Genomic DNA, 21,444 nt, shown 5'->3' with positions numbered 1-21,444 from the left:
GGTAGGTACTCCATTTGCGCTACTGCATGCTTTCGTTCCTTTCCACATTCCATGGTCTATCGTCGATTTCGATTTTATGCGCATCTTGAGGTAATATCGATTCTACTTCTGCTATTCTTATGTTCTATTTCTTCATAATTTCTTCGTTTAAAGAAAATGAATAAATCTTAAAAATTATTAAATTGGGATTCGTAAAATCGGACAAAGTGCGCAACATGCCAACGCTTCCGGTGTCAACTCTGCTATATTTCACTGATGAGATAGTTCGATTCTATGAGACGATAACGTATAATTAATTTGCAATATTAAAAATAGTAAGCATCAATAGTGAACGATTATAATTCTCATGCAATTACATTTTTAGATGTCGGCTGGTGAATAAACGAAAAATACTAATAATTGTTCTGGCTTTCAAAATCTCACTTCTAATTGCATCATTCTGTTTATATACAACCCTTACTTTCACCTAGCTAAATCGTAAAACATCAAGCGCTTCGCAATTTCTCTCTGACAGGCACCATTCGAACATTAGACGGAGAGACCGGCCTTCTGTCGGCACTTTTGCATCAATGCTCTCAGCATGAACTGCTTCCGCGACAATTGCCGTACATTTTTCAGGAAAACTTCCAGATCGATCACCCCGCTGCGTAAGGCTTCGCCCATAAAGTAGATTGCGTCTTCGATGGCAGCTTCCTCGGCGTATGCGTTCAACAATCTGAAATGACATCATCCCATTACTGAAGCGATTTGCCACGATAATTGAAGTACTCACTGTTTATAAAGTGGAGCGGTTGTAGTCACGGCTTCGTCTACGTCAATACCGTCAACCTTTTCCAAACTCTCCAGAGCTCTCTCAAGTTCTTCCTCTTTATCTTTGAGCACAGCAATACTTTTGGTTAGTTCCTGTTCGTCTCGCTCCAGTCTTCCAACGATGTCGTTGATTTTTGACTGGCCCTCGTTCAATTCTTGCTGGGTGCGTTTTAGTGTTTGAATCTCAGCCTGACACTGGTTAACCTTCTCCTGTATGCGACGTTTCAGTTTATCTTCTACCGCACTAACGAGTGATGCTTTTATATGTTCCTCTGTAATAGTCCCCGTACCTTGAGGCGTTGGGTTCTGAAAAGAGGATAGTTTGGTTGTGGTAAATAAAAAAAGGAAATTGTAAATTTGGAGCTACGTACATAACCGGCATTGTAACCACCAACTGTCGGCATCGCAGGCGGCATGTATGGTTGATAGCTGCCACCAGCTTGATTGTAACCACCGTATCCTCCGGCTCCGCCAACAGGATACGGCGGAAATTGCGATTGCGCCGGGTATGGACAGAATTGGTTTTGATTGCTCGTTGGTGGTTGTGGCATGAATGACTCTAGAATCGAAAGAAATGACCAGAATGAAGATACGTAATTTTAGCTCTAAAAAATACTCACGCGTAGGATAAGGTGTCGGTTGCTCCTTGGTTTGTTTTGGCTTAGAGTAGACGGGTGGAAATTCGCCAAAAGTAACAATCATAACTTGAATCAATCCCAGTAGGTCTGAGTGCGAAGCGTTCCAGTCGTGCAGATAAGGCAGATAAATTTTTCCATTGTGATCAACATACATCGACACTTTAATGTGCATATCTGAGGTGGGTTTGACGTAGCAAATTGGAGCATAACGAGGGTGAGTGTCCAGCAACCAGATACAAACCGGGATGTGATAGGTATTGCCCTTATATCGCACCGGAATCGTTCCCTGCAGGTTGAGTAGTTGTTTCGCTGTTCCATCGTTGAATACTGTTAACCGTAATTATTAGATAAATGTATAATACATTTGATTGGGTGAGAAGTAAAAATTAACATAAATGTTGACTCACCATATTCATCACTGCGATAAGCTAAAGCCTTGTACTGCTTTAGACAATCAATAACGTCCTTCTTAGTGGCAACTGGGTCCGTGTACTACGTAATAACACAAAGATGATGGACAAGTTGTTCGATAGGCTTAATTCATTCTGATTAGAATCTCTACTTACATTTGTCAACATTCGACCGATATCTTCCATTTTTGACATTTTCTATCAGATTTAACTCTTTCAAAAAATTTTTTAAATGTTTTAAGTAAAAAATAATAATAATATATTCATGCGTATCAAACGCAATTAATATTTTGATAAAAACTGATGAAAAATTAGTGATTTTCGGGCATTAACGATAGCTGTCCAAACTCTTCTCACACACAAAGACCAAAAATTAATAAATCCAGCTCTGACACTGACATTTGAAACAGTGTTGGCATCTCGCATCTACAAGATATTCGATGTATTTACACGCTAAAATGCAGCACCATCACTTTCATTCATAAATTTTATCCAGCTTTTTACGAGCCATAATGGCGGACGTGTTCGTAATATTTGTACAGCACTTTTGACATTTCTCTGATACATCGCACGTTTTCTTTCCGCACATTCCTTTAGTTTTACCGTGAACGCGCGGAAACAAAACTTGCGATGTATTAGGGAATTGTCAAAAATGTTGTCTAAATATTACGAACACGTCCGCCATTATGGCTCGTAAAAAGTTGGATAGGTGTTACCCCATCAACAACTGTACTTAATTTGGACACTTCCATTTGATTTTGCTATAAATGTCCAAATTATGTACAGCTGCTGATGGGGTCCAAAATACGTTGGTTACTCTACAGACGGCACAATAGTCACAACGTGGAGCTTTAACGTTCTGTCTGAAAAAATATTATTTTTATTTCAAATTGTAGCACCCAATTTAATTTATATTTTGTAATTTATTAGCAATTGTAACGATCAGCCTATCAGTTACCCGTGCAACAAATTTCATCAAAATAATAAATTTTTTGACGAAGTTTTTAAATTTTAATGTTTTTTGTTTGATGAGTTTTGAACGAAACAGATATAAAATTCGGGTTTACGCATTTGTTCGTCCGGAAAACACATCGTGCCCATCGTACCCACGGGAATGACACTTCCAATACCAACCTGTACAAAAAAACGTAGCCAACATAGAGCGGGCCCAAGCTGACAGCTTCATAGATGGGCTCAAGCTGACAACCGAGTCGGATGTGTAAATTGTTAAATATTGTTAGTTTTAGTTTGATTTTAGCCAAGGTTTTAGCATCACATAACCAATGACAGGCAGGCAATTGATGCGAAATACATGAAACTATGAAAATGGTTAGTTAAATTCGTTGTGTGAAATCGCTTTGCGTTTGACGCCTTTTTCATGTGAGCAACGAAAATGTGACGTCATATCAGCCCCCTGATCGTACCATCCCGCTGGCTTTAACCGGGACAGGAACCTATTTGGCAACCCTGCTCCTAACTGTCAGTAGTCAACCGTCAACCGTTCGGCTCTCTACTCTTCTTTTATGTTTTTCCCGTTTTTCCTGCTGCTGGCGTTTGCTCGGCCGCGGATTTTCGGACCAGCAAAAAGAAGAGATTGCCAGTAGGAAAAGTTGCATTTTCTTTGGAAAATCACTTTCCTCAGGGCACTAGTAATCATTTTACGGACAGAGTTTCTATTAATTATCGATTCGTGCTGTTATTATTCGAGATTAAAGTAAATCGAAGACAATTTCGAAGAGGTTGGCGCTTTGAATTTATGAAGTAAAAGACATCTCTGTGTGTGGTGTTTTCACCGATATCTGGTTGCTGTCATTTGTGTGTGCTAAAATATCCGGATAAGGTTTCTTTAAAAAATAAAATGACCACCTACGCAACCGACAGCCAAGGTTAATTTAGTACTCCGTGTGTCTTGCTCTTTTTAAACAGTTTATATTTCGATGTTTAGGGAAGTTTATTCCGGCTTCACAGCGCCCTGATGGTACCTGGCGCAAGCCAAGACGCATACGTGATGGATATGTTCCACAGGAAGAAGTACCTTTGTACGAAAGCAAAGGTAAACTCTTTGCTCAGAAACCGGTTCTACCCCCCGGATTACCACCGGAGATGGCTCACAAGGCGAAGGAGAAACGTGAGAAAGCAGAACGTGTCAAGCAACAGCGAGAAGCTGAATTTTCTCGTCGGAACACTCAAAATTCCATCCCTGGCTTGTTGATATTGGCACAGGATGATAAAACGTATCAACAGCAGCAGCAACATCAAAGATCGCGACCAGCGAATTCTAAACCGAAGAAGAAAACGGTCGAATTACCTGATGTCCTTCTGGAGCAGAAGCAGAAGGAGGATCAAAACCGTGCACGTCCTCAAACTCTACAGGTAGGAACTATTGTGTTCATTCGTAAGTCTTGATTAATAATTTATCATTTGTAGAATCAAAAACAAGGAAGATCTAAACAACAGCACCTGACTGACGTAACAAAAGCTATGGGTGACTTACAGCTAACGGGACTTAGCGATGGCCATCCTGATCTCAGCAAGAAATTGCGCAAATTACGGAAGAAAATTCGCGAAATCGAAGTAATTGAAGAGCGGTTACGATCGAACGATTGTCCGCGTCCAGACAAAGATCAGATTGAAAAGGCTAAGCGGAAACCGGAAATCTTAAAGGAGATTGAAGAGTTGGAACGAAGTATGCCTAAATGATGACAAGCCGCAGCAACTGCTGCGACAGTCTACGCTGCCACCGCCGCTGCTCTTAACTCCAGCACCACATTTACCACTCAAGTTTCCGTCGCTTTCAATGCGAAGAGGAAAGAGTGACATTCGCCTTGTACAAAGAGATACGCTGCATACAAAAAGAAACCCAGCTAGAGAAACTATTAGGGGCGCGTAATTTTACTCTAATGTGGAATAATTTTACAATTTGTTTCTTTTTCTTCAAGTATAACTAATCTTTCAATTAGATTAGTGTTTCGACAGTTTAGTTTCCTGATTATATAGTTCAAAAGTTTTCCTCTGATTAAGGAATAACCTGTAGCCTTTCTGGAAATGGTCTTATCTTTGCCGCATTAAAAAAACTATCAATGTTTTAATCAATTGTAAATGTAATTTTATTGATAAATTTATGTAAGAAACAATTTATCTAGGCAGCAAAGTTTAGCCAGCATATACAAGTACAGAATATAGTTCGGAACACTATTTAGCGCAGCGTCGTATTTTAAACAGGGTGTTCTTGCAACACCACAGATAAACTCTAGCACAGTAGTCCCGCCATAAAACAGCTAATCATCAAGCTCGAAACTCATTTTGTTAACCATTCAATTTTTTATTTTGTTCATTATAGAACAGATTCAGCCAACCATTTGCCAGTCACTGTAGTTTCCAGAAAAAAACTTCCATCTTTCTCATTAAGTAAACCTGTTGGCTAATTGTGTACCAACAAACTCAATTTATAAACTCTATACAAGCGAAAAGCACGTTGACCTACAATGACCGTGTGTTGAGTAAATGAATGAGTAGTAAATAAATTGAAAACAAAAATCTACACCACTAGAATAAACGGCTACAAACCGATTAATGTTTAAAATGATTGTTGACAGCAAACAAACAAAAAAGCATACCTAATTGTGAACGTAAGTGAATGATGGCAGTCAAAATAAATGATCTAAAATCAATATGGTCGAGATTGGTTTCAATAATCGCTTCGATCCTCTCATTCAACTAAACGTACCCATTCTGATAAGAGTTTCTATTCAGAATATTGATTTGACTGTCTGATGTAACATATATTTAAATTACAAATATTTGCAGTTTTCATAGATTCCAAACGAAATGAGGAGAGTTACTTGGAAGGAGCGTCAAACATAGCTCTGGCTCTCTCAAGCTCCAACTTAGCGGCTTCTCACAGAACTAAGTCAAATGATGACCCCCTACCGGGAAATGCTTCATGTACATACTATACTGGAGCAGCTAAGCTAGGAGGTACGTACTCGAGCGCCTGTACTCCAGGTGAGGGGCGGCTCACACAGCGTCTGTCTCGCAGCGAGCGGCTGTTTATGAAATGCAATATCCCGCAAACTATACCTAAGATAGCAGACCCATCAGCGGGATGTTAGGTATCGTGACCCTGGTAAGGTAGTATATGGAAACTCTCATTAACCACGAACAACGAAGAAGGAAATACAATATGGATCAGTCGCTATAGTCAATCATCGGAGATGCATATGCGTAGATCGGGAGGGAACTCTTCCGTCCTGTCATCGAAAGACATTAGCCTTCATCTGTCGCCCAATGATAATGGTCTGAGTCTCATAAATTTTGCCGTGACCCTAGAAATGGCCTTCTGAAGCACCTACTTTCCTCGTCAGAATATTCAGAAACACACCTGGAGAGATCCAAATGGAGACTCTAGCTCTCAGATCGATCATGTCTTGATTGAAGGTCGACATTTTTCGGATGCCATTGATGTACGGTTTTTTCGGGGACCAAATATCGGCTCTGATCACTTTCTCGTCGTATGTAAGATGCGCGTAAGGGTGTCGAACGGAGGTCGCTACGTTTTAACATCCAGCGGTCGACGGCAGACGGCGTAGTAGCGAAATACGCCAGAAAGCTTGATCAACGAATCGCAGAACAACAGGAAGAAAGGGACAATATAAGTGGGCTGTGGAGAAACCTCCTTGGTGCCATTGAAACTACTGCGATTGAGGTGGTAGGCACGGCGCGTGGAAGACAGCGTAACAGCTGGTTTGAGAGTGACAGATGAGAAGAGTAAGGCCAGGAGTCGCATGCTCACTGCGGCAACGCGTCAAAACAGAGAGAGGTACAGAGAGACTAGAGCTGCGGAAAAAGAACCCATCGTCTAAAAAACCACGAGTACAAGGAGCACGTGCTCGCCGGCGCAGAGGAGCGATACACCAGCAACGACACACGGAGTTTCTACAAAACGGTGAGATGCATGAATTTTGCCATGCCTATGATGTCCAATGAAAGTGCTGGTAACCTGCTTACTGACAAAACGGCAGTAGCAGCCAGGTGGAAGGAGTACTTGCAGACACTGCCGAATGGAGAGGTAAACGCGGAGATCAGCAGAGACAATATAAGAATTGTAAGCGATTACCAAGCTGTGGAGCCACCAATACAGGAGGAGGTTAAGAAGGCAATCAGTGTGCTGAAAAACAGTAAGGCTGCTGAGAAGGACGGTATCCCGGCCGAACTTCTAAAAACGGGGAGCAAGCGTCTGTATGAAGCAATCCTCCGCATCATTGTCAGAATCTGGGAGGGAAGACAAATGCCGGAGGAGTGGTTAGATGGCCTCATTTGCCCAATTTTTAAGGAGGGGCATCGACTCGAGTGTAAAAACTGTCGAGGAATTACATTGCTCAATTTTGCCTATAAGGTACTCTCCCGTATCCTGTTCTACAGACTGAGACCGTTAGCGGAGTCCTTCGTCGGCGAGTACCAAGCTGGTTTTCGTGAGGGTATTCAATACTGCCTTGAAAGGTGCAATACGAAGAGGAAGAGCAAACGTGGAAAGGAACGAAACTATCGCCACGAAATCTCACATGTTTATATAGTGAAGGTAGTACAATTTGGTAGGTTGCGGTGGGCTGGGCACCTGGTCAGAATGCCCCACCAAAGAGTAGCCAAAACTATTTTTGGCAGAAAACTAGGAAGAGGCCCAAGACTTAGACGCAGACCCCGCACCCGATGGATGTGCGCTGTCGAGGACGATGCACGGTTAGCACGTTGGAGAGGACTTAAGAATGGCAACCCAGGACCGACAATACTGGAGAACCATAATTCGATCGGCCCATCGCCAATAAAGTAAGTACGTATAAACTTGCAATTTTACAAAACGACCATAAAACTCTTATAAAACTAGCGAGGTCCGCACTGAAGATGGTTCTCGAGAATATTTTCAAAGGGTGATGATGTGTTCAAAATATTAGACAGATTGCCGCTTAATTTTCATTTAAAATATCCACAATTTTTTAATTTTCTCCAGGTTTTAAGCGCCCATTTGGACAAATTCTTTGTATAGGCTAGAATGTTCTTTCCTAAGCGTATGGATACTTTCTCAAGAATATACGGCTTTACGTGAATTTTATGGCAGCATAATTAAGGTTGCAGAAGAAAGTCGAATTCAAAGCTATTGTCAAGTTTTAAAGAATATGAATTATGAATAATATGAATTACACTTATTGATAATTCAGGGTGGGTATTATCAATATGGGTGTTACTTCAAGTGTTCTTCAACTGTGAATCAAATAAGACAAAATCCACTTGAGGAAACCCATTATAAAAGCTGACAGACTCGGTAATTAATATGGGAAATAATTAGAACCAATTTGCTATTAGAATGATACTTGGACATTGACTCGAATGCAGCAATTATCGAGACATTACTCTCCTTAATTCTCCTACCAGAGAGACGCTCCACGACGGACCAAATGTTCACCTTGCGACAAATCCCCGATAAATTTCGAGTATTCAACTAACAGACTCACCATTCTTTACCAAATCTATAAACTTCAAGAGAGCGTACGACTCAGTTAAACGAAATGAGCTGTGACGGATTATGGTTGAACATGATTTTCCAACAAAACTGACCAAGCGTCAGAATAGCTAGGAAGACATCGGACTCGTTTGTGATGTTAGATGGTTTAAAGCAAGGTAGCGGGCAATCGAATTTGCTATTTAACATTGCATTGGAAGGTGCTATTCGAAGGACAGGCGTGCTGAGAAGCGATACCATAATCACGATATCTCACAAGCTCTTAGGGTTAGTCAGTAGGATCGTTGAACTAGCCCCGTAAATGTCTTTTACTCTAAATAGCCGGTTGCGAACTCTGTCAATAAAGAAGCGTCAAGTTCTCAACAGACAATAGGACGTTTATACCCATGGTTTTGCTTTTTGCTTAGGGTTCGCAGATGACATCGATATCATCGGTGTTAACCGTAAAGCTCTGGAAGAGGCGTACACGCATCTTAAGCTGCAATCTGCGAGGATAAGGCTTATCATAAACTCTACTAAAACCCGTTGAAAACTATTTGGACAAACTCAAAGCTGTCGGATTACGCTATCGCCAAGACATTCAATGCCAGACAAATCACCGTTAGACGGACTAGTCTGCGAAAAGGATTTCAATCTTTTCGGGCCAGTAAGCAAACAAACAGGAAACTGAAGCTCACTGTAAGAGTGACTTATGCTAGACAGGGGAAAATCATCGAAGCAGTACTCAGTATGCTTGTATATAGATCGTTTCTTTTTACCAAACTACGATGTTCACGAGTTGAATCAGCCTATAAATTAAGAGCCAATTATAACCGGATTCACATCCAACTTTTCTCGTATTCCACCACGGTTTGCCGATATTGCGTAACCTTTAACCACAAAAAACTGGACAACAACCTGAGACTCAGCCAGTAAGTTAGTTCAATCCATATAACTTGCCACACTGAAAAAGGTACAATTAGTAACCGAAATACGCGTATCTGTGAAAATCGTCTAAAGTTGTAATGGAATGAAATGAAATTTTGTCCTAAGTTTCTGGTTTGTTGAAAAATAATTTGGCACTCACTAAATTCGGTCGAGATAACCTAAGAGAGACTAATTGTGTAATTTCTGTCCTGTTTGTTAACGATATTTTTCATCTAATGAATAACAAAACTTTATTATTACCCTAACATTTAATGAATAGAAAGAAAAATCAAACGCAAATACTAGTGGCACGTTTCAGTCTGCGAATGTTTTTAAAATTAAAAGAAACAAAATCTTTCAACAAAGACAACCTATCAAAACTTGTAACCCAACTTATCGTAGTGACACTTGGCAGCGATACACGCCGCATCCTTTGTTCATAATCAATCATTTGCTACACAGTAACCTACGTAATCAATCCACAGCGCGACATTGACGACGCCGGGGTAAATGGAATGTTTGAAGGCAAAAGAGTTTATTTTTCCAAACAGATACAGTTTATACAAAAAAACTGACGGTATTTCAATTAATCCTAGACCTTAGTTCATTATTGGCAATTTGGAAGAACAAATTTTTAAATAAAGTTATAAAACCAACAAAATATTTATTATTGAATTAATTGACTCTGTAGAATAGTCTACATTCACACTCACCTACACCCCCACGGGTATGAACGTGCGCGACTTATCATTTTCAACAGCCGAATCAGACACTATACCTAGATTAGGACGAGCAGCACAAGTGGCCTCTTGTGATGTACGACGAGAGAAGCCCAATAATCGAGTCGTACCGTTCAGTTTTTTTTTGCGTCGGTTAAGCGCCAGTCAGCCTATACTCGCCATCGCCATCAACAAAAAAAAGACATGTCTCTAGAGCAGATCAAAGTGAACCCCTGTGCTTCGAGATAAAGGCGTTAATTTAATCTATAAATAATAATTGGTGCTGCACAGCAATACTTTTTTTCTTCCTGAACAATACGAACGAACAGGTTTCATCGTTTCGGATCTGTTATAGAATTCATTCTGGTGCGTTGATGTTAAGTCTGCTTTAGCTAAATGTTACGAGCCTTTCAATTGTTAAAAATATAAAAAAGTTAGATACTAGAACTAGTACAACATACTACAAGTACGCATGCACTGAGTATCACGTGAGTACCGTCATTGATATACCACCGTTTGAAGTAATATAATTGAACTTGTTTACAGTTAATCTTTCTACGCAATTAAACCATGAACGAAGATGTCGTTGTGAAGCAGGTTATCGAGTCTAACATCAGTGATTTGGATTTTCTTCTTCTAATCGGTTTTATTCTAACCGTAATAATCGTCGCTGTGATACTTAGACTGACCCTGCAATTAACCAGAGCTCGAATGATGAGTGAGCAACAACAACAATACGATAGTGATTCTAGGGATTCTATTGAATCTTGGTGGAGTCTGGTATTCGTCAGCAATCGATGACAATCAGGGGATCGGCGCGAGGCTTGATACCCGTGAATGGATGAATTAGTATAAGTCTCTGAAATATATAGGCAGTAGAGAAAAATCGAAATATTATATTCGGCATACGATAAGTTAATGGAAGCGCATTTACGTATATTGAAAGGTCGATAGAACTGGCGCTCAAGCAATTATGTCAACATGGTTGTACACTAGGTTTAGTCATCTTATAAGCTTTTGCAAGTGTACAGCTGTAGAAAACATTTGCCTTTTTGAGGAGAAAAGCTGCAGTTAGTAAACGTATAGAATTGTAACATATGCATAGTCTACTAGTGATTAATTCAAGTGAGAGTTATTAAAGCTATGGTTCCTTACCTCGATGATGCGACATCGTCGCATGGATATTTCATCGAAAAGATTGATATGCCTAATAGAATACAATATGTATCTTAAGACAAATCTTACTACTATTTTTCGCAGTAAAAACAATTATTTCGTATTGAAGACGTTTTTCTGTAATTACAATCTCCTGTAAGTTTCACTTAGCTGATCGGAAAGAGGGAGACTAAACTATAGTTTTCACACAAATTTTTCCCACTCTAAATGTGAAATTACTTTGGTTAAGTAATAGGAAAAATTTGTGTGCAAACTTGTGTGCATTTCATTAACATGAAATCATTTTATATAATTTAGTTCATATGCACAGTTAGTGCATCATATAAGTAAATAAATAGCAACTTTCAGCTTTGTTTATGGTTTGAACTTGAAGAAGAAATGATGAATTCGTGGTTGTTACTTCCAATATGGCGTGACTTTCAGTACTTGCAGTTTGCATCTGTACGATGTTATTTTCTCTTCTGCCATCTCTAGAAAAATTGAAAATTATTCAAATTCCACGTATAACTGCAGGATAAAATAGACTCCGCAGTGGTCATTAGCCTCTTATCCAACAACTCCTATCCCTACCTCCTCGTGGTACCAGCTGGAATACAAGCAACCTTAGTGGAGCTCGGGTAACCAACCCGGTGGAAACTAAGGTCAAATACCGACAGGGAAGGAGGCACTCATACTTACTGCTGAGTGTTGGCAAAAGGAACAACCTTGCCAGCCGTGAGCATCTGTCTCCAAGTTAGGGGCGGCTCAGGGTGGTAATCTCACTGCACGGTGAATCACCGTTTCCGTACCAGGTATGCGACTGTATCCCAGGTTAGGGGCGGCATACAACAGCGCTTATATCTCGCCAGCTAATCCCAAGACGGCGGCCCTGTCCACGAGACTAGGCATCGCAATCCCAGGAAGGCGGTTTACTCAAAAAAAACTCATGCGGAGAAATTCCGGAAAGGAATTACAACGCACTAATCGGTATGGACCCAGGCAAAAGAAAAAGGACAACGATTATTGGAAACTTGGTACTCTACTCTACTCTACTCTACTCTATTCTATTCTACTCTACTCTACTCTACTCTACTCTACTCTACTCTACTCTACTCTACTCTACTCTACTCTACTCTACTCTACTCTACTCTACTCTACTCTACTCTACTCTACTCTACTCTACTCTACTCTACTCTACTCTACTCTACTCTACTCTACTCTACTCTACTCTACTCTACTCTACTCTACTCTACTCTACTCTACTCTACTCTACTCTACTCTACTCTACTCTACTCTACTCTACTCTACTCTACTCTACTCTACTCTACTCTACTCTACTCTACTCTACTCTACTCTACTCTACTCTACTCTACTCTACTCTACTCTACTCTACTCTACTCTACTCTACTCTACTCTACTCTACTCTACTCTACTCTACTCTACTCTACTCTACTCTACTCTACTCTACTCTACTCTACTCTACTCTACTCTACTCTACTCTACTCTACTCTACTCTACTCTACTTGAACCAGCACGCGCGGTTATCCTGGCAAGAGTGCTGCAGAAGATGAAGGTCGAGGTTGCAGCCATCCAGGAAGTGCGATGGGCGAAGACAGAAGAACGCGCATTCCGCGCAGTAGACCTTATTGCGGGCACGACATTCAAGTATCACATCTACTACAGAAAACTAAAAAACAAATGAAGCGTGTTATTAGGTGGAGGGCCATCAACGACCGTCTATGCGTGTTGAGGATTAAGGGGAAATTAAGGGAAAATAATTACAGTCTGATGAATGTGCACGCTCCGACGAACGACAAACCTGATGACGTAAAAGAGTGGTTCTATGATCTTCTCGACAGGACAAATGGAGAGTGCACAAGACATAACATAAAGATAGTCATCGGGGATACAAATGCACAGGTAGGACGTGAAGAGTTCTTTCGTCCTGTTATTGGTAGAGAAAGCCTCCATCTTACCATAAACGACAATGGCCAGAGGCTAATCAACTTTGCCGCAACCAAAGGAATGGTTATCTGTAGTACCCATTTTGCACGATGGAACATTCGAAAACGCCCTAATAGAGGGACCTGCTCTCAGATCGACCACGTTTTGGTTGATGGCCGGCACTTTTCTGATGTCGTAGATGGTGCGATCCTTGCGAAACCAAACGTCGACTTGGACCACTAACTCGTAGTAAGTAAGATCCGCGCCCGGTTGTCCAACGTATTCAAATCGAAACCAACGAGGAAGATACGACTGAACATTATCAGCGGTTGAGATGATGCTGAGCGATTATCAGCGGAAGGAGTTGCTGTAGAGTACTCTCGGAAGACTGATGAGCGAATCGGTAAACAACTCGTAGAGAACCTGAACGAACGTTGAAGGCACATCCACGACGCGATGAGTACTACAGCGCGAGAAGTGTTGGGTACTACTGCTGCAGCCACTTCCAGTGAATGGCTTGACGCAGAGTGGCAGTGAGTGACTGATGAGAAGAATCGAGCCAGAAGTTTCATATTGGCTGCAACTGTGACACGCCAGAGCAGAGAGAGATACCGAGATACTATAGATGCCGAAAAGAGATTTCATCGTCGTAAGAAACGCCAGCACTAGGATCGCGTTCTTGCGGAGGCGGAGAATTGCTTCGAGAGGCACGATACGAGAAGCTTCTTTAATACGACCAACAGAATCAGGAACTGCCACCTCCTGTTATGTGCAACGACAAGGAGAGGAACCTGATTACCGAAAGATCGGAGGTGATTAGGCGTTGGAAACTACAATTCGATGCATTGTTGCATGGTGGAGCGGTCAACAGAAACAGGATAACGATTGAGGATGATGGACAAGCTGTGGATCCACCAACTTTGAACGAGGTTAGAAAAGCAGCGAATGAGCTAAAAACGGCAAAGCAGCTGGAAAGGACGGCATCCCCACCGAACTTTTGTAAGTCGGAAGCGAACGGCTGTGTTGAGCAATCCATCAGGTTATACTAAAGGTATGGGCTGAGGAAGAATTACCTATAAACTGGTTGGAAGGTCTTATATGCCCTATTTACAAAAAGGGCCATCGACTCGAATGTAGCAATTATCGAAACATCACTTTCCGCAATTCTGCATACTACATTATTTCCCGCATCCTGTTTCTTAGACTGAGGCCGTTGCAGGAAACCTTTGTTGGCCAATACTAGTGCGGTTTTCGAGACAGACGCTCCATGACAGACCAAATGTTGACCATCTTGTGACAGATCCTCGATAAATTCCGGATATTAAACTTGCAGACTCACCATTTATGTATAGACTTCAAGGCGGCGTATGATTCAGCTAAACGAAATGAGCTGTAGGAGATTGTGGTTGAACATGGTTTTCCAACAAAACTGATTGGGCTGATGCATGCTACTCTTGATGGTTCAAAATCAAGCGTCAGGATAGCGGGTGGGACATCGGTCTCGTAAAAATACCCGATTGAAATTTCCGGTAATAAAAAATTTGGAGCCTTCAAATGTATAACAAATGTGTCAATGATTAATGGGAAACTAACAGTCATTAGCTTTTCGTCGAAGAGTCCAATTTCGGAAGCAGTTTTTGGGCCCAAAAGCAGGGTTCTGTTTATAGAAATGTATTCACTGCATCCGTCTTGCCATCCTGAACACAGCGAATATATTTTCATAAAAAAAAATTTTGTTTCAAACAAAAAAACTGCTTTTGAAATTTGCAGAATCGATGACGACTCATTTCACCTTAAGGGTACCGCCAGAATGCAAGCCACCTGCGACGCGACGCGACTTCACTCACATGTTGCTAAATATACAATCCTAGTTCGGGTGAAAAAGGGCCGCGCGTATGGCTGCAGCAAGAAAAGTCGCGTTGCGTCGCAGGACGCTTGCACACTGGCAGTACCCTAAAGCTTTTTACTCGTATAGATCGCTTAGAGAGAAAGTCTCATCACATAGATTAGAACAGTATTTGTGTAATCATATTGTTAATACGTTAACCTTACTACAAACAGATAAACTCAAAAAGAGCTGTAGTAGAACACGCGGATATGGGTGCCGGTGTATTTTTTCACGTCAATTTCAAAAATCTTTTTACGCATTGTTTCCAACGCGCTGGCAAGACTGTCATCTGTATACAATTTGAGTGAAGCCGAAATGTTAGTCCAGTGTCCAGCTTGACAGCTTATCTTTCAGTTGAAGCTCTATTCATACTGAAACATCAGCTTGACCATCTAATTAAAATGTTTTCATGTTTTCCGAAATATTTGAAGTGACACCGAGTATTACCGAATTTTAAAACACGCATTCTATTGCGGAGGATAATGAATTCGTCAGAAGCAGGATATGTTTGGAGTAAACTGGTATATTTGGTTCGACTCACGGTTCACAATATGAATGGTTCTTGCAAATCATTCTGCGCTTGCAGCGATGCGATGTTTGTTGATGGCTTCAGGAAACAATAAACTTGCCAGTTCGTTGCTTTTTTCACAACAGATTAAGGCCACTATATAGAACTGATATTGGTTTTTAACTTTAACATAAAAAAATGCAATTTCCTTAACTGATGAATATTACCCCAGCCCGCTGTAATCAACGATTTCTTCCACCCCAAACGCCACTTAGCAATGCGGTAAGCACTGGAACTACAAAATAGTTCCGCTTTGTCTATCTTCTAAACACACCTTACTTGAAAAACATTCTTTTTCCTCCATCCAAAGCATTATTTTTTTGGTTAATGGAAACAAAAAGCGATTTGTAGCTTATCTGGTGAATGATGCTATCAAAATCGGCATAACCAATCCAATACAACGCTTCCGTCACCCTCATGTGTATTCAAATACAACGCACGACCCGTGTATCAATGGTATAAGGGGAATCCCCTGTGGTAAAATAATAGATTTAGATTTGATTGAATATTGTTTATATTCTCCATGTTAAACATGCGAAAAAGTTAATTGGAGGAATATGTACACCTTCCAGTGTACATCAATGCTATGTTCATACCTGCTAGAACCGCTTTCCGCTTAGCGAAACATGCTTTAGCTTTAGATCGACGATTGACGATTGACTAGTAAGTGGGATGTTCGTTTCGTTTCATCTATCAGTTCACTCATTGATATAAAGAAATCCAGAACAGGACGATCAAGACCAAGTTATTAAATCAACACTATTGAATTCTAGAAATCGATTGAACATAGTAGATAGTTAAATTTTAGCTGCCGCTAAATATACCCGCCACAATATAGAAATGTCAAAATACATAGACAACGTGTTTTTTTCTTCCTAGAAACGCCGCCTGTAAGCGATAATAGATTGTATCCATGCACAAAAACAAAGAAAGTCTTAATTGCACAAATAAAAAAGGCTACAAACTGGCCTGCAGTTATCAGTCTGTATCGAGCTATCACCACCGACGGTAGCTGTAAGGCAGCGAGTTTCCATGATGCTTTCTACTGATTGCAATACTTTTCGTGACGACGAAGAAGAGCCCACGGGACGATTTCTGTTCAACTGTCGATTTCCGGAGAACGCTAAGCTTCAGGATCGGTTAGCAACCTTCGAAGGCGATGATTGGCAAGCTAGCCGGCGACAGTTGGCCATTGCAGGCTTTTTCTTCACAGGACGTCTTGCTACTGTGCAATGCTTCTACTGCGGGCTGAGATTGGCCCACTGGAACTCCTCTGATGATGCTTGGATAGCGCATGCCAAATCGGCTTCTGCGGGCTGCGATTATTTGACGCACATGAAAGGTAACCGTTTTGTCGCTGAAGAAATAGAAGATGAAGGATTGTATTCGTGTTTCAACCCAGCCGATTCGGATGGAAATTGGAGGCCTTGCGAGCAGCCCACTAAATGTGTTCTATGTAATTGGGAATTTTGGTTAGTGCCTAACGAAGCACATGAAGATACTGCCAGAGAAAATACGGCGAATGATCTATAGAAGTGGTGGTATTGTAATTTAACAGAGATTATTGTAATGAACAGAATTGGTGTTGTCCAAGCAGTAAAACATTCTTATAACAAGAATTTAAAAAGTAGTGATCAAACTTAGATAGGTACAACTTACTCAGATGAATTAATGTGAACATCAATGTGAAACATGAGTAAAAATAATGGCAATGTTTGCTGCATTTTATGTATTCTCTTGTTTGAATCTTGATATTGTGAAATGACCACCTCCTCGGCTCCTGAGCCAGCCACATTTTTATGCTACCACTGAGGCGTGTGCATAAATGAAACATCAAACCACATTTGGTCTTTGTTTGAAAGTTGTTTAAACTTTGTATAGTTTGCGAGGTGGCCTTGCTATATCATAAAAAAATTTTCCGCTTTCCGTTCGTACTTCACCAAAAATAATCCGCAACGCCTTTCCTTCAAATGCGGCAAGTGCACTTATGTCTTTAAGCAGTTACAGTCTGAAGTCTGTCGAGGACTCCCGACCTGATTAGCATTTTCGATCAAAGCGTCTTGTGGAGGGAAAAGTAGGCCCGACTTCCAACTTGAATGTGTCGTTGTTGCTCCTTACTCGTGTTATTGGCAGCGGTGACCAGAGGTACCAACTATATACACTAATCTACCACTTCCAGTTCATCGCCGTCAAAAGTCACTGTCCAGGGGCTTGCGATGGGTGCCATGTTTTTGTTGCCAACATCTCAGCACATCTCGACAAGGTTGGCAGCAAATCTACCTGTCAGACGGGCGCTATTTCTTGCGTTTCTTGAAATAGCGCCCTTCGTTAAGTCGACTGTCAAACACCGTTCGTTAAGATTGGGATAGCACCCCGCTGTCACTGTCCGTAGAAGGCCAAAGTTCCGTTTTTAAAACGATAAAAAGACAACAAAAATTATTTATATCCTTTAATTCTTTAATCCTTTAATTGCTGATAAATACGTATTTCGGTCTCTACGTGAGACCTTCCTCAATATCTAACTAACTTAGAACACAAGGGTGTCTCCGAAACACGCTTGTAGCCCATCACTAGTTCCAGAATAGCTTTGCCCAGCAGCACCAGTTTGTCCGGCAAACCGATCACGTGCACTATCTACTATAGCTGTTCGTGCACGACTGTACTGTATGCTGCCCTGAAATCCAAGGAAATATGATGCGTAGGCACGTTCTACTCCCGACATTTCTGGGGGATTTGTCGGAGGCAAAACTTTATTCAGCAAAATTTTAGATAACTAATTCTACAAATGTCCCACATAAAACTTTGTCAAATTTTGCTTGGGTACTGTCAAATGAATGTGAATTGAGTCAAAGTGATAATAAATATGTTTTAGCATCCCTGATCCGTAGCAGTATTGGCCTCCAAAAAGCCCGCCTAATACTGCCCTACAAAATTTCAGGCTAATGTGAATAGACGACGTAACAAAATCTGGCCACCTTGTGAGGTGCGGCGTTGATCAGCGTAATGCCGCGGCAATTACAGCAAACAAGCCGATTCACTGTTTTTGTAGATGGGACAAATCACACCTTCAATCGATTCCTCCGATAGTCTCTTCCTCCCAAATCCTTGAAATTATTCGGTGAGGTGCCATTGCTAGTGAGTCTCTGCCATTTTTATAGAGTTTGTCATCATTTGTAGGTTAACTTTTATTCCGTTATCTTTCTGTTATGTTGTCATTGAGATACCTGCTTCGAAGAACTGCTTCCGCCTGTCGACCACCTCGCGCTCGCTTGTAACCAGATTTCCCTCTTGGTCCCTATCATATATCAGGTTTTACCTTCTCATAGAACTTGCGCGTCTCATTAGCTCGCAAGAGAGGGATTCCACGCCAAGTGACGAAAAAATAACATATTTTTTAATTTATCATTTTTGATTTAGCTGAAACTTCGCATAGCTGTTCTCCTTAAAAAATGGTGTCATTTTATCATATCAGGTATTTTTTTAAGATGTCGACTGCTTTTTCAAAAGGGCCTAACTAAAAATGGTGCTAATCCATTAAATATTTTATATTGGAAAAATGGTTTATTTGATCGAAATAGTTTCTTTAGCAAAGTTGTAGATAATAAAATTGCCTTTCTAAAAAAAATATTTGCACTGTAAAAACTACAAGGTATACAGCCCTAAGGGCTGTACGAATGGGTGACGTAGGACTATATGTTTATAAGAATCTATGAGTGCCATTGTTTAAAAGAGAAGAGCGAAATATTCAGATTTAATTCTTCATTGAATGCAATGGCTGGTGGCTTTGAAAATACGTGGACGGGGGTTCATAAGTACAATGCCTGCAGCCATTGAGACATAGAAGATTTCTTATAAAAATCACTTGTGTGTATCATAAAACTTGACATAGTAATGAATGACCACCCCACAGATTATTGTATTGAATATGATTATGCGTAGTTTGATTTGTTTCAATAATCTTACTTTTGCTCGCTTGTGGCCTTTAAAAGGGCCATTGGCTACTAATCGGCATCTGATGCGTGATCGGCATCGGATGCGTAAAATGCTATCTGTCTAAATTGTTTATCGGGGCATACACTCACCGCACCGTTCGGCAAACGGTATTCGTCGTCTCTTTCATTCTCTGGTGTTCTTATGCGAAACTGCGAGTTTGACGTCTCACTCGCTGTTCATAAGGATGGTGGGAGAACAAAAGTGGTAAACATATAGTAGTACAAACGATCCGACTCAGAACAGTGTTGTCAAAGCAAATAACATTGAAACACATCGTTGCTTTATTAAATCACTGAGAAAATCTTCGAAAATTATTGAAAAAGCTGTCTTTTGTGTTGTTTTTAATAAAGAAAAATTGATTATGAACATACATTTCTCTTGAAAGTATTGAACCACGTTTTCACCATAGGAGGTTTCAGTTAATTTCAAACTTAATATTCTTATTTCCAGAACCGAAACAGTGTCTTGGCAACACGATAGTTCATCAGTTGTGCTGCAGCTGCTGCTACTGGTGAACAGGTTCCGTCAATTCAGAATTTGTTTTCAATTTTGTTAGAAAATAATAAAACTTTCGGCTAGTGACAAAGCCTTAGATAATAGAAAAAAAGAGAATGAATAATATGGTATGTGACAATTGAGTGCTTGACTTTTAGAGTGGTTGTAATCAGTGCTGAAAAATGTGATGGATTCGTTAGTAGCGAGGTGGCGATCGCCTTCAGCAGCTGAAAAATGTACGTTTTTGGACCACAATTTTTAATTCATCATATTTCTTGCCGGAAACCCAATAAATTGTGTTTGTATGAATCAAATGTATGGTTAAGTGATTTGTGAAGATGATCCTATCAAAAGATTTTGAAAATATGGATAAAAAAGTGCATTTTCGGCTCATTTATGTTCAACTGATTAAAATAGGTGACACTGCTTAACTCGTTCCTTACCCTAATTAATTAATGTCCACAGATTTGAAGCCTATTACACGATTTGCTATCAAATAAATTGCCTTTCCTTTCGGCTGCAACAAGACGTATTTACCTTTAACCCAATCTCTTCTGCCTTGCGCTTTAGTCCGGTGTACTGTTCAGCCATCGCCACACATGTTCTGCCGTTAATATCCATGTCATCGGCAAAACAGACGAATTGACTAGATTTATTGACGATCGTGCCCCACGTGTTGATATCCGCTCGGTTCATAACACCTTGTGGCGCTATGTTGAACAGCAGGCATGAGAAGCCATCATCTTGACGAAACCCTTTTTGTGATTCGAATGGACTTGACAATTCACCCGAAATCCGAACACAGCACTGTGTACCATCCATCGTAGATTGAATCACTTTGATGAGCTTCCAGGGGACATGTACAGGCCAACGGGACGCTAAGCACACAACAGGAGGCTCAAAGTGCCCGACAAGCGTGCCGGCGACTAAAACACGGGCATAGTGCAGGTAACGCAACTAAACTTGAACCACTGCCAAGCGGCCCAGCAGCTGTAATACCAAGCAGTTACTGAGTCGTTGACGGACATTGCCATCATCTCGGACCCATACCGCATCCCTGCCGGAAACGGTAACTGGGTCTCGGATAGGTCCGGGATGGCGGCTATATGGACGACAAGCAGGTTCCCGGTTCAAGAGGTTGTGTCAACTGCAGACGAGGGATTTGCGGTTGCCAAAGTGGGTGGAGTGTTCTACTGCAGCTGTTATGCTCCGCCGAGTTGGTCGATCAAGCAGCTTACGCGGATGGTAGACCGAGTATCAGTTGTGCTGACTGGTCTAAGGCCGGTGGTTGTGGCGGGCGACTTTAACGCTTGGGCGGTTGAGTGGGGAATCCGTCGCACGAACCATAGGGGTCGGATTCTGCTTGAGGCTCTGGCAAAGCTCAACGTAGACCTGGCCAACGTC

The 21,444-nt window shown here is 41.1% G+C and overlaps 2 protein-coding genes across 2 annotated transcripts; one reads left to right on the top strand and one right to left on the bottom strand.

Moving 5' to 3' along the window:
• Positions 1 to 233: 233 nt before the first annotated feature.
• Positions 234 to 2,186, bottom strand: LOC128738586 (tumor susceptibility gene 101 protein). The gene is made up of 6 exons (XM_053833835.1): positions 2,015 to 2,186; positions 1,856 to 1,940; positions 1,431 to 1,775; positions 1,182 to 1,369; positions 773 to 1,116; positions 234 to 715 (listed from the first exon to the last, which is right to left on the bottom strand). The coding sequence occupies exons 1-6, from the start codon at positions 2,051 to 2,053 to the stop codon at positions 529 to 531; spliced, it is 1,188 nt and encodes a 395-aa protein (XP_053689810.1). The 5' UTR covers positions 2,054 to 2,186; the 3' UTR covers positions 234 to 528.
• Positions 2,187 to 3,432: 1,246 nt separating this feature from the next.
• On the top strand, positions 3,433 to 5,500 carry LOC128738587 (partner of Y14 and mago-like). Its single transcript, XM_053833836.1, has 3 exons — positions 3,433 to 3,744; positions 3,804 to 4,231; positions 4,286 to 5,500. Exons 1-3 carry the CDS (start codon positions 3,717 to 3,719, stop codon positions 4,556 to 4,558), a joined length of 729 nt encoding a protein of 242 aa, XP_053689811.1. The 5' UTR covers positions 3,433 to 3,716; the 3' UTR covers positions 4,559 to 5,500.
• Positions 5,501 to 21,444: the final 15,944 nt, after the last annotated feature.

Source organism: Sabethes cyaneus, chromosome 2 (assembly GCF_943734655.1).
Source record: "Sabethes cyaneus chromosome 2, idSabCyanKW18_F2, whole genome shotgun sequence".
Lineage (NCBI taxonomy): Eukaryota > Metazoa > Arthropoda > Insecta > Diptera > Culicidae > Sabethes > Sabethes cyaneus.
Note: the sequence above shows the minus strand (reverse complement) of the source record. Positions and strands in the feature narration are given on the sequence as shown.

Coding starts and splice junctions, on each gene's coding strand:
- LOC128738586 (XM_053833835.1), bottom strand. CDS start 2,053: ATGTCAAAAATGGAAGATATCGGTCGAATGTTGACAAAT. Junction 1,941..2,014: donor TCGGTCGAATGTTGACAAAT/GTAAGTAGAGAT, acceptor GTTATTACGTAG/TACACGGACCCAGTTGCCAC. Junction 1,117..1,181: donor GTGGTTACAATGCCGGTTAT/GTACGTAGCTCC, acceptor TCCTCTTTTCAG/AACCCAACGCCTCAAGGTAC.
- LOC128738587 (XM_053833836.1), top strand. CDS start 3,717: ATGACCACCTACGCAACCGACAGCCAAG. Junction 3,745..3,803: donor CTACGCAACCGACAGCCAAG/GTTAATTTAGTA, acceptor TTCGATGTTTAG/GGAAGTTTATTCCGGCTTCA. Junction 4,232..4,285: donor CACGTCCTCAAACTCTACAG/GTAGGAACTATT, acceptor TATCATTTGTAG/AATCAAAAACAAGGAAGATC.